General features: G+C 42.0%; 1 protein-coding gene across 1 annotated transcript; it reads left to right on the top strand.

Annotated features, from left to right (window-relative positions):
- Nucleotides 1-3,013: 3,013 nt before the first annotated feature.
- Nucleotides 3,014-3,806, top strand: LOC149012072 (uncharacterized). Its single transcript, XM_089158996.1, has 2 exons — nucleotides 3,014-3,064; nucleotides 3,126-3,806. The coding sequence occupies exons 1-2, from the start codon at nucleotides 3,014-3,016 to the stop codon at nucleotides 3,804-3,806; spliced, it is 732 nt and encodes a 243-aa protein (XP_089015122.1).
- Nucleotides 3,807-12,943: the final 9,137 nt, after the last annotated feature.

The raw sequence follows: 12,943 nt of genomic DNA, 5'->3' as shown, positions 1-12,943 counted from the left end.
CCCGAATTATTGGATGACATACATAGGACTTGTCTAGATGTATGGCTAGGATGTCCTTATCATATCATACCCGAATCGGAAGGTTATTGAGATCGAACGACCACCCGTGGTAGTAGTACGGTTTGATGGGCGCTCAAGACCGGTAGCCAACCCGTGAGAGAACATAGATCATATTACGGATACCCGAAAGGGGCCATTGTTGGTAGGGTTGCAAATTGTTAGACTTGGGCTCACGGGTGCTCGAAGATCGATGAGTCATATCCGTGAGAGGATTTGAGAGCTTCCCGTCTACTATTTGTGGATGACCAATGGGGTTGATGAGTCCGGTGAGTAATATGCATGACTCTAGTGTGAAAGATACCAGAAAGGATTGCCCAGGGCGAGGAATGGATGTACCTGGATCCAACATGGTATGACTGAGTAGATGACTTGCTGGGCTAGGCTTTACTGTGACATGTGCCAATACTTATACCAATGGTGATGTGAGAGAGCGGTGACCGAAACCCCAGCCATGAAATTGTTCGAGAGGGATGCATGACCCAAGTCCCACCGGAGAACCCAAGATACCTGGATGGTTGAGGGAAGAGTGATTTGAGAACTACCCAAGGAAGTATGGTGCTATGACTTAAAGCATGTCTACCATAGAGACTAGCATATGTAGAGTTAGAATCATATTTGCATCATCTGTCTCATATCATTTGCATCATGTTATGATTTGTATCATATGGTTTATGTATTATGGATTAATTGCCTTGCCGAGTTCTTTTGAACTCATTCCTTTTTGTGCTATTGTTTTGTTAGACTATCCTACAGGTTTTGAAGAGACCGATGGCATGTCCTTTGAAGCACCCTATGATGAGCCATACTACCCTCAGGGTAGTGGCTACTATGAAGATTATTGTGAGGGTACCGAAGAGGACTATGCTACGCACCAGGATTAGCCCAACACTGGTGCTGGAGCAGTTGTGCTGGACTTTGGACTTCTATAGTTATGAGGATGTGCTTTATATGACTAAAGAAACATTTGTTAATGTTACTTTTTGAATTCTTCTTTTAAACCGGATCTATAACTTAACTTTCTTGATATACTCTTTAGAAGTTGGTTCTGTAACTTAACTAGATTTGACTACTTTCCGCTGCCATGTGAGGAAGTGACTTCTGATCTCTCTCTCCCTTTTGAATTATATCTATACACTTGGTATCGTCTTTATTCCACACTCTGATTATCTGTTTTATCTTATTTATGATTCTTTATTATATGCTTTTACCTTGATTACTATTGTTCACGATTGTGTTATCGCGTATGTGGGAGGCATGGTTGCTCGATACTTGATCTTCGGGACTGTGGATCACATACCCGGGTATGCCCGATGGGGTATCGGCTTGGTGGATGTGACACACTCTCTCTCTCTTTTGAATCATCTTTATTCCGCACTCTGATTATCTATTTTATCTTATTCATGATTCTTTTATTATATGCTTTTACCTTGATTATTATTGTTCATGATTGTGTTATCGCTTATGTGTGAGGCATGGTTGCTCGATACTTGATCCTTGGGGCTGTGGATCACATACCCGGGTATGCCCGATGGGGTACCGGCTGGGTGGATGTGACAATCCGCCAAGGAGACCCGATGTCTCCTGCTTTATTCATCCTATGTGCACAAGGGTTCAGTGCTCTCATTGCAAAAGAAGAGCAAGATGGATGTATTAAAGGTATCTCAGTTAAAAATAGAGCTCCCATCATATCCCATCTCTTGTTTGCCGATGACAAACTGTTGTTTTCTGAACTAAACCTGAGAGCTATTCATAATTTCAAGACCACACTTCAGGACTATTGCAAAGGCAGTGGACAAGAAATCAATATGGATAAATCAAGTTTAGTGTTCAGCCCCAATACTCCTATCAAGTTTAAACGGTGGTTCTCAAGAATACTGAAAATATCATACACCAAGGAACCTACAAAGTATGTAGGACTACCACCAGAGGTTGGAGTTTTGAAAGTAAATACTTTTGGTTTCTTGAAAGAGAGGGTGAATAGAAAGTTTGAAAGTTGGAAATGGAAACTACTATCATAGGAAGGAAAGGAGGTACTACTTAAATCAGTGACTATGGCTCTTCCCCAATTTGCAAGTGCACACTTCAAAATCCCAAAGAGCATCCATGATGAACTAAACAAAAGCTCTGCAAATTTCTTTTGGGGTGACTCTGATGGGAAATTGAAGACACACTGGATTAGTTGGAAAAGATTATGCTACTCAAAAGAAAGAGGTGGATTAGGTCTGAAGGATACAAAAAGACAAAATTCAGCACTCCTTACTAAGGTAGCCTACAGATTGTGGTTTGAACCAGATACCCTCCGGGCTACTTTCACAAGAAGTATTTATTTCCCACATACAAACTTGCTTGAGGCACAATTAGGACACAACCCAAGTTGGGCATGGAGAAGTATTGTTGAAGGCAAGGAAATTCTTGATGAAAATATGCTTTAGACAGTAGGGAAAGGCAACAGGATTAGGATATCGGAAGATCGATGGCTGCCAAATACGGCAGGAGGCAAAATCAAATATCCAAAACTGGATGCATACTCTTTATATTGGGTAGCAGATTTGATTGAAGCAGATACCCGCAGATGGAAACACACATTGCTCAATGAATTTTTTTCATCCTTCTGATGCAGCTGCAATTCGAAGTATTCAACTAGGTCTCTTTCCTAGTGATGACAAACTCGTCTGGGGGGCTGAAAAAAAAGGTATGTTCTCTGTTAGATCTACGTATCATGCTTTAACAAATAAAATGTTAGTAGCTGAGCAACAACATACATCTACCTCTTGCATGCACTACACGGTGGAAGAACATCACCAGCACAATATGGAATCTGATCTGGTAGGCACATACTCTGCAAAAAATTCAAAATTTAATCTGGAAAGCATGTGGAAAAGGTATTCCTATAGGTGAAAATAGAAGAAGGCGCCACATGATAGGGGATCACAATTGTCATCGATCCTGCAACATGGAAGAAACTGTAGGACACATCTTTCTTGCCTGTGAGTTTGCCAAGAAGGTATGGTTTGCAAGTCCCTTCTCTTACAAACCATAGATACATCACCCCCTTCACCTCGCAGATTTGGCTTGAAGAGATCTGTCAGACGCTTCCAAGAGAGAAAGGAGCAGCCAGGAGCTCTCTCAACCTCTTCTTTTTTATCCTCTGGGAAATATGGTTAGCAAGAATCAACCATCTTTACCAGCTGATTAATAGATCTCCAATAGAGGTTGTCAACAGGGCAGTCCAGCTTCATGGAAAATTCTGGAAAACGAGAGAAGCAGCAGGTACTTCAACTCCAACACACCGAACACCAGATCCAGATATATCTCAAATTGCATCCATTCCCATGGGCTGGCACCTTATTCAGAGTGATGCATCTATGATTCTGGGCCGCAATCTTATGGGCTTGGGCTATGTTATCTATAATGATAATGGACTAGTGCTTAAGGCAGTGTCCACAAAGGAAAATTTTGAAAACGCCTTGGTTGGAGAAGTGCTGGCGTTAAGATCAGTAATGCTGGATTCTCTTGGTGAGTGGATAGAGCGGGCCATATTCCAATTAGATTGTGCCGAACTCATTCACCTCATCAACAAATCAACGGTTGGTATTCCATTGATTTTAGAACCTATCATTGTGGACCTCAAAAAACATCAATCCTACTTTTTGGAATGTCGATTTGGTGTAATTCCTAGGAACAACAATATAGTTGCTCATGTCCTAGCAAGGAAGGCCCTGTCGATTGCGAGCTCGACGGTTTGACTGCTTTCCACTCCTTGGCTGAGCTCCTTAGCCTTGGCTTTAGCTCTGCCTTAATGAAATCTTGTTATCAAAAGAAAAAAAAGATTACAATGACGAAGCAATAGAACACAAGGTTTCGGTTGCTCAATTTTGCTCGATTTCACTTTCTACCCAAATTATAAAAGATCTTTAAATTTGATTCAACTAGGGGTGAATTTTTGTAATTTGAATTTTTTTGTAAAGTTAATATGTTCAATTATCAAAATGCCACAATTTGTTAACCGTTGGATCTTTTATTAATGGGTGAGCAATAGCACCCTGCATGGACGATATCTGTTGAAGTCAAACCCGACTTGGGTAGGTCGGCAAATTCAAGAAAGAACCAGAAAGTTTGAAGAAAATTGCAGACTCCTGTAGAAGCATGCAAAATTTTGAAGAAGACCAGAAACTTCAAGAGAAATGGTGGAATTCAGACAACTCTTTGGAGGATTGTAGAATGTTGTAGAAAGTCAAGCTTCAAAGTTGGCTGATATGGAGAAAATATGACCGAACCTGGTTCAATCTTGGTTCGACCCTTGACTCCGGTCGGGACGAAAGGAATTGACTCACTTCCAAGCGAGTCGGGTCCAGGAGATAGCTTGCTGAGGAAGAAAACTAACTTAGTCACAAGCACGCCCTAATCCGATACAATCGGATTAGGCTAATCAACCTAAAGACGGCTAGCAGTATTTGGCGGCTGTCATTTATTGCTATTATGTGGATAGCTATCATATAACGATCATATTATCAAAGGAGTCATCTACTAGTCCAACCTAGTAGAGATCTATCACTCAACGGATCTATCTGTTAAGATCCAACGACTATCCGAAGAAGGCTCAAATACATCCAACGAAGGAGATTCGAAGGTACACTCTATATAAGACATCACCTACTCACAAGGTAGGAGGACAGATGCAATCTGAATCATATTCTCGTTATTTATTCCTTAGCTCTGTGCCCTAATAGAGCCATTTGTGATTAAGTTCATCAACTGACTTAGCCTTCGGAGGTGGACTCCCTATCCCAGCGGTCGGGCCACATCTGACGTTCATTTTTGCAGGTCATTCTCAGGAGATCTAAGGGCTGAGCATATTTTGGACGCATCATTTGGCGTTATCTGTGGGAAACGTTTCAAAAAGCCATGGTGACTAGATCATTGGCAGCAGCAGCTGGCTGCCGTGGCCCAGCGAGATGCTGGCATGCAAATTCCTGGAGTAAATAATCCAGATATCCCAAAGGGAAGTCGACCCCTTGAAGTGCGGGAAGCTGGCGGACAAGGAGGTAATAATCCTCTAGATCCACCCCAGTATCAACTGGATCAACTGAAACTCCAGATGTTGGAGGTAAGTTAGGCACTTCGTGCGCTGACCAGACAAGTGGTGGCTCCACAAGCGCCCGATCACCGTGATGTAGGAAGACGAGCATTACAACGGGAGCAACGGCTGATCGATGAACAGAATGTCGGTCAAAATTTATGAGAAGGCGACCGATGGGGAGAGCCTAGGAGAACCGGAGAACTTCCTAGGCGAAACGATCTGTTCGACGGACCACAAGGAAGTACGACCGATTCAAATACCAGGTTGGGTGCAGGAGTACGAACTCACTCACCGACTATCAGACGTGTTGCTCGAGAGAATGATCGTGTCGTCGGAGATCGGTCAGCACATATTGGACAAGAATTGGCCAATATCAACCAAAAACTCGGACAATTGGCGAGAGGGAGAATGACCAATGATATTTATTTGGTTATTCGAAAAACTCCATTTGCCGGGCCCATAGCCGGGTATCAGTTTCCTCACAATTTCCGTTTGCCGACTTTTTCCACGTTTGATGGTTCGGGAGATCCCACCGCTCACATTAGTTATTATCAGTACACTATGGCTGTTGCGGGTAATTCCGATGAAATCCATTGTAGGGTTTTCGGTTCATCCTTGACTGGAGCAACACAAAAATGGTTTTCGAATCTCCTGTCGGGAAAGATCTTAGATTTTGAAGAATTGGCGCGCAAATTCATAGGGCGATTCCAAAGCGGAATCCAAATCAAAAAGACCGAGGAGACCTTGTTCACTATCAGACAAGGGAAAAGTTAATTGATTCGGAAATATCTAAAAAGATTCAACACAGTCACGATGGAGATAGAGAATCTAGATGAGCAAGTGGCTAAAACTGCTTTGTTCACTGGACTCACTAACCGACGATTGTTGGAGTTATTACTTCAAAATATGCCTACCACTTATGCTAAATTGGTGCAAAGATGCCAAAAGCAGGCATAAATCATAAAGATCCTAGACGCACGCCAGGGGGATAATAAAGCCTCTACAAAAGAATATAAGGCTCCTGAAAACAAGCAGAAGCCGAAACAGAATGTTCGTGATCGAGTTGGAAAGCCTCATCAGGCGTGGCGGCAAAGATCTCCCGGTAAAAGTGAGTATACTCCATTAAATACTCCTCGAGCTAATATTTTAAATATTATCAAAAAACAGAATATCTTGAAGTGGCCTCCAAAGCTTCCTACCAAGCCTGGGGAGCAAGATCGAGAAAGGTATTGCCGTTTCTACAAGGATTACGGTCACTATACCAATGATTGCAGATTAAAAAGCAGATACGAAAGATTGATATCTCAAGGGCACTTGTCCAATTTTGTCAGAGGAAGACGAGCAGAACAACAAGACACAGGTAACAAAAGGGACCGTTCGGTTAGCCCAGAATAACCGACGGAGGCTCCTAAATCTAAGAAGGGTAAGGAGGTGATCGATGCCACTCGGTCACCCATCCTAACAATATTTGGAGGTCCTGAACCTGAGTCGCTCCGAAAGCTGAAGGCTAAATCCAAGTTTGTTGGGACCGGAGAAACGCAGAAGCGTAAAAGGCCGAATGGTGAGGGTTAGATCACCTTCGGCGAGGAAGATGAAAGAGGCGTCTGTTTACCTCATGATGATTCCATAGTCATCAAGGTAGAAATCGCGCGTTGTGAAGTACATAGGGTGTTAGTTGACACCGGGTCTGCTGCAGACCTTTATCTTATGCAGCTTATCAAAAGCTAAAAGTGGATGAAGACTTAATGGAGCCGTCATCCACGCATCTATATGGCTTTGCGGGATCATCCGCAATAGCGGAAGGATTAGTACAGCTAGATCTATCGATTGGAAGCTTCCCCAAAAAGGTAACTGTTCGGGTAAACTTCTTGGTGGTTCGAGAGCTTCCGGCTTATAATTTCATCCTCGGAAGACCATCCTTATCAAAGTTAGGTGCTATAGTTTCAACGAAGCACCTGAAAATAAATTCCTGACAGAAATGGGGATTGGTCAGGTCTCATCTGACCAGAGAATTTCTCGGCAATGTTATGTTGCATATTTAAAAGATAAGGAGGGCCCAAGAAAGGTAACTGCTTTACCAATAGAAGTATGAGATGTTCAGGACGAAGCAGAAATGCAAAGGCCCGAGCCAGTAGAAAAATTGGAACAAGTCTAGTTGTATCCCGATGATGAGAAAATAATTACTTATATCGGGTCTGAGCAGCTAGAAGAATTCAAAAAGGAGTTGAAGTCTTTTCTTCAACAAAACAGCGATGTGTTCGCGTGGTCTGCGGAAGACATGCCAAGAATTGATTGGCAAGTTGCAGAACACAAACTTTGGATAGATCCAAAGGTGAAACCAGTTATTCAGAAGAGGAGAAATTTCTCCATAGAAAAGTACGAGGCAGTTCGGGGCGAGGTTGAAAAGTTGAAGAACTCTAGTTTCATTGAACCGATTGAATGCCCAATCTGGTTGGCCAACGTGGTAATGGTCAAAAAGGCAAATGGAAAGTGGAGGATGTGTATAGATTACACAGATCTCAACAAAGCTTGCCCTAAAGACTGTTACCCATTGCGCAGGATTGATCTGTTGATAGATGCAACAGCAGGATATGAAACATTGAGTTTCATGGATGCATACTCAGGATACAACTAGATTCTCATGAACAAGGAGGACGAGAAGTTTACAGCTTTCATGATTGATCGTGAGAGCTTTTATTATAAAGTCATGCCGTTTGGCCTGAAAAATGCAGGGGCTACTTATCAGAGTGCCGTCAACAAAATCCTTAAAGACTTGATCGGGAAGAACGTAGAAGCGTATGTTAACGATATGCTGGTAAAAAGCACTGTGAAGACAAAGCACATTGAGGATTTAACGGAGGTATTTTCAGTACTGCAAAAATACCAAATGAAGCTAAATCCGGAGAAGTGCGCCTTCGGAATTTTGTCGGGAAAGTTCTTGGGCTTTATGGTATCACAAAGAGGTATTGAGGCTAATCCAGCCAAAATACAAGCTTTGATTGATATGGAAGCCCCCAAGATTGTTTGGGATGTGTAATGCTTAACGGGGAGAGTTGCCGCGTTGAATCGTTTCATCTCACAATTGGGAGAAAAGTGCCTACCTTTTTTCAAAGCGCTCAAAGACTTGAGGGGCAGTAAGGAGGCAAAATGGACTGAGGAGTGTCAGAAAGCTTTTGAAGATTTGAAGGAAACATTGGGAAGGCCACCGCTATTGTCCCGACCCGAGAATGGAGAAATTTTACAGCTATATTTAGCAGCATCCCCTTCGGCGATAAGCGCAGTACTCGTTCGGGAAAAAGACAAGAAGCAATGGCCAATCTATTATGTCAGCCATGTATTACTTGACGCGGAGACACGGTACTCTCAGATTGAAAAGCAGGCTTTGGCTCTTATGATAGCAGCTAGAAAACTACGGCCATACTTTCAGGCTCATCCAATCAAGGTATTTACTACTTTTCCCCTTTGTAAAGTTCTTCGTAAACCTGATTTGTCTGGAAGAATGATAGCTTGGTTGGTCGAACTCAGTGAGTTCCAAGTAAGCTTTAAGCCTCGAACGGCAATTAAAGCCCAAGCATTAGCCGATTTCGTAGTAGAAACTACTGCACCGGTGGAGGAAATTTCCGAACCCAATATTCCAACCGTTTGGGAGGTATACGTGGATGGTTTGAGTAATAAGCAAGGAGCAAGAGCTGGAATTCTTCTGAAGAGTCCAGCAGGTTTTGTTATTCGATATGCATTAAGATTTGCATTGGAAGCAAGTAACAATGAGGCAGAATACAAGGCCCTAATAGCTGGACTTCGATTGTCAAAAGCATTGGCGATAGTAGACGTAACTATTTTTAGCGACTCACAGCTTATTGTCAATCAAGTACAAGGGGAGTATGGCATAAAAGAACTGTGAAATCCAGCCCAAACCTAGCCAGGTCACCCTATCTGTTTTGGGTAAAGAAGGGTTTGTTTAAATGTTGACTTTGAAGTTGGACCGTGATTTCAGTTTTGTTTAAATGTTGATTTGAAGTTTGACCGTGATTTCAGTTTTACTATCTTTGAAAATCTTAGGAAGCCATGTCAGACCTTTCTCTTAGGGTTGATCCAATGTCCCAAAATGAGGGATGATGTCTTCGTGGGCCATCTCAGTAGAAGATATGGTGTTTGACCCAAAACCCATGGATATTGATGATGGTGTTTCCTTATGGAAACCTTAATTGATTTGGTATTGAACTACTCACTAGTGAAGAAGAACTTGGTTGATGGACCTAAAGCTTAGTTGGACCTGGTTTGAAGACATCCCTCCATACTAGGTAAGTAGTATGATGCGTTGAAAGAAGCCCATCCAAAAATATTGAAGTTAGGCCCATTAAATCCCTATTTTTGAACAAGCTGTCTAGGCAGTGGCATTTTGGTAATTTTCTGTTTTAAAGGTTTTTAAAAGCTTTATTTCTTTTAATTTCGTGGTAAACATTCCCACTAGGTTTCTAACTCTCTTTGGATCGTGGAAAGGACCTTAGATCTTCCTCTTTGGCAACCAATCAATCAGCAGGGTCAATTTGGTCAGTTTGGTGAAATCCTAGTAATTCTTGTACTCTGTGTGCTATTTAAAAGGGGGAACTCCATGTTTTCCAATCACATCTGTTCTAAGCTTTTGGAGAACGTGGGAAGAGCCCTAGATCCTCTCCTTCGAAGCCAAGGAAGACCCTCAAGCATCTGTTCAGATTTCTTCATCGGTTTCTCTTCTAAAAGGTTATTATTCAATTCGTTTCTTCTTTAATTCATTCTTTCTTCTCTACTTCTGATATTCTGATTATGAGAAGGTTATTACACTGCTGTAATAACCTCTTCTCTAATTCTTTTAGCCCTAGGGTGAATCTTGATTACCCCTAGCCTTTCCATGAGAGCCATCAGTTTTGTTCTGAATCTGCGCACCGAAGAGGGGTGAATTAGTTGAAATACCTAATGAACTCCTGTGCTCAATCCGATTATATTTCCCGAAACTAGATTTATTAATGGACTTCCAGGAGAAAACCCCACTCAATTTGACCCCATACAACCTTCCAAATCCCTGTCCGAAGTTGCTGAACTATGTCTGTCAAATCCTGCTTGCGCATCCAAGAAGATGAGCCTATTTGGTGAACCTAATGAACTCCAATTCTTGATCCGAAGGTATTTCTGGAAACTAGACTTCTTGATTGACTCGTAGAAGAAAACCTCACTCAATTTGACCTTGTATAGCCCTCCGAATCCCTGTTTGAACCTTGCTGTCCTGATTGGTCGACTCATTGGTCGACTGGACCAGTAGACCAATCCAATCGACCAATGGTGTCTGAATTTACCAATTTGGTCCTGTCTCCTCTATTTAAGTCAAATCTCGGGATTACTTCACCTCCTATGCCTCCTAAGCCTCTGGAATGAGTTAGAACCCTAATCTAATCAATTCCCTTGCATTCCTTGGTGATCTCTCACAAGACTTGAAGTAATCTTCTTCCTCTCGCATCAAAGGTATGTCTACTCTCTTTTCTTTCTTCTCCATCTCTGATTCTTTCTTTAATCTGTTCTTGGCTGAGATCAAGAAGAAGATGATGCACTCTTGCAACCATCCACTCCATGATCTCATCTTGTTCCTTGAGATCTATGATCATCATCATGATCTCAACCCCAGCCAGTGGAATCTTTGAAAACCCTAACCCTAATCCTTTGAAACCCTAACCTGGGTGATTATCTGAGAACCTTTTTGGTAACCTCCCATGTGAGGGAAACCTCATGGGTAATGTGGAGGTTGATCTAAATTCAATATTCTTTAATTCTTCTTGTTGTAATTGGCCAATCATCAATTCCCTCCCTCCTGTGATCATAACCTTTTCATGAGAGCCATAAAGGTTGAAACCCTAGTTTCTTGGGTCAAATCAAGAACCCATATTTTTACCATGACTTGATGATTTTATCTTCCCATATGATTCTAATACATCCTAGGAAGTTCCCCTTCGAATTTCGGATCAATCCGACTTCAAACGAAGAAGTTATGGCCAAAACAGTTTTCACTATTCCGCATCGACTCGATTGGTCGATCGATTGGTCGACTGGGTCAGTAGACCAAGGCAATCGACCAATGAAGTCAGTAGCTTCAATTTTCGCTCGATTTGATTCGTTTGCTCTCTGATCTTTTAGGTATCTTTCCTAATGTTATATCTATGCTTGTTAGGGGTTTATTTGCCATGTTTGGTGTCTCTCTCGTTGATCTTTGGATTATCTTTGGCGATAATCAAGGTAAGGACAGTTGATTTCCTTAACTACATAGATTGCTTGTTCTCTGGTTTCTACTTTATGAAACTATGAGATTACCTACTGTTATTGTATTTTAATTCTGATCTCCTACTGTGGGAATAGTAGCACTTATTTATATCATCTTTTCATTGTTTATGTTATATGAATTACTTATTACTGCTTAATCTGATGTTGCTTTTACATTCTCTTTTATATGATGAACTACTGGTTGTGTATGTCATGACTGATCTGAGAATGTGTTTGCTTAAGTTTGGTTTGGGATTGGGAAGTGTCCTTTTGACACTTCTGTCCTTGGACATTATCGGAAATAGTATGGGATGTTTCCGGGGTTGCCCATCGACACTTTCCCGAATCAATGGTTGTCATACCTAGGGATGTCTAGCAGTGTTTGGCTAGGATACACCCCTGTTATATCAGACCCGATTCGGAAGGGTATTGAGACCGAACGACCCGTGGTAGCAATGGGGATTCACGGGCGCTCAAGACCGGTGAGTTATATCCGTGAGAGGACGGGAATCACATTGTGGGGGCCATTTATTGGAGGGTTGCATATGGCTAGACTTGGGCTCATGGGCGCTCGAGACCGGTGAGTTATATCCGTGAGAGGACATGAGAGCTTCCCGTTTACCATATGTGGATAACCAATAGGGTTGATGAGTCCGTAGTCCGAGTTGGTCGGTGCCATAGGATACGCTGACTCTAGTGCGAAGGATACCGGAAAGGATCGTCAGGGACGAGGAATGGACGTATCTGGAACTGAGTTGATATAACTGACTAGATGACTTGCATTGGGCTAGGCTTTTCCCTGACATGCGCCGGTACTTATGCCAAACGGTTGTGAGAGAGTGTGTTGACTTAACCCCTTACCATGGAAATTGTCCGAGAAGGATGCAGGACCCATTACCAATCGGTCGCCCGAGATATCTTAAATGGTTGGAGGGAATCCAAGATATCTTAAATGGTTGAGGATGTGAGCGGACCTACCCAAAGAAGTACGGTGCTATGACTTAAAGCATGTCTACCATAGAGACCAGCATACATAGAGTTAGATGCATACATACATTACTTGTTTCATATTGCATTGCATCTTGTTATGGTTTGCTTCCATGTTATTTATGTTGTTATGGATTAACTTGCCTTCATCGGGTTTCTTTCGAAACTCATTCCTTTTTTTTGTACAATCTGTTGTTAGACTTCTCTACAGGTTTGGATTTCTTTGACGGCCCGTATGAGGAAGCGCAAGGTGAAGAAGATGAAGACTGAAGAACCAGAAGAGCTGACTGAAGATGTGGATTTGATTTCCTTTGTTTCTTCTAGACTTATCTTTTACTTTACTTGTATTAGCTTAGAACCTTATTTAGATTTCGATCTACCTTCCGCATGTGTTTGTAGGGTATATTTCCGCTATACTCTACAGTTGTCTTTTGATTTGGTATCTTGTTATTCCGCACTCTGATATTTTTTAGTGATCCTTCTGAGATCCTTTCTTGACTTTTATTATAAATTACTTGAACATTATGATTT

Source organism: Hakea prostrata, chromosome 6, assembly GCF_041222555.1.
Source record: "Hakea prostrata isolate BN-2017 chromosome 6, UWA_Hpros_2, whole genome shotgun sequence".
Lineage (NCBI taxonomy): Eukaryota > Viridiplantae > Streptophyta > Magnoliopsida > Proteales > Proteaceae > Hakea > Hakea prostrata.
Note: the sequence above shows the minus strand (reverse complement) of the source record. Positions and strands in the feature narration are given on the sequence as shown.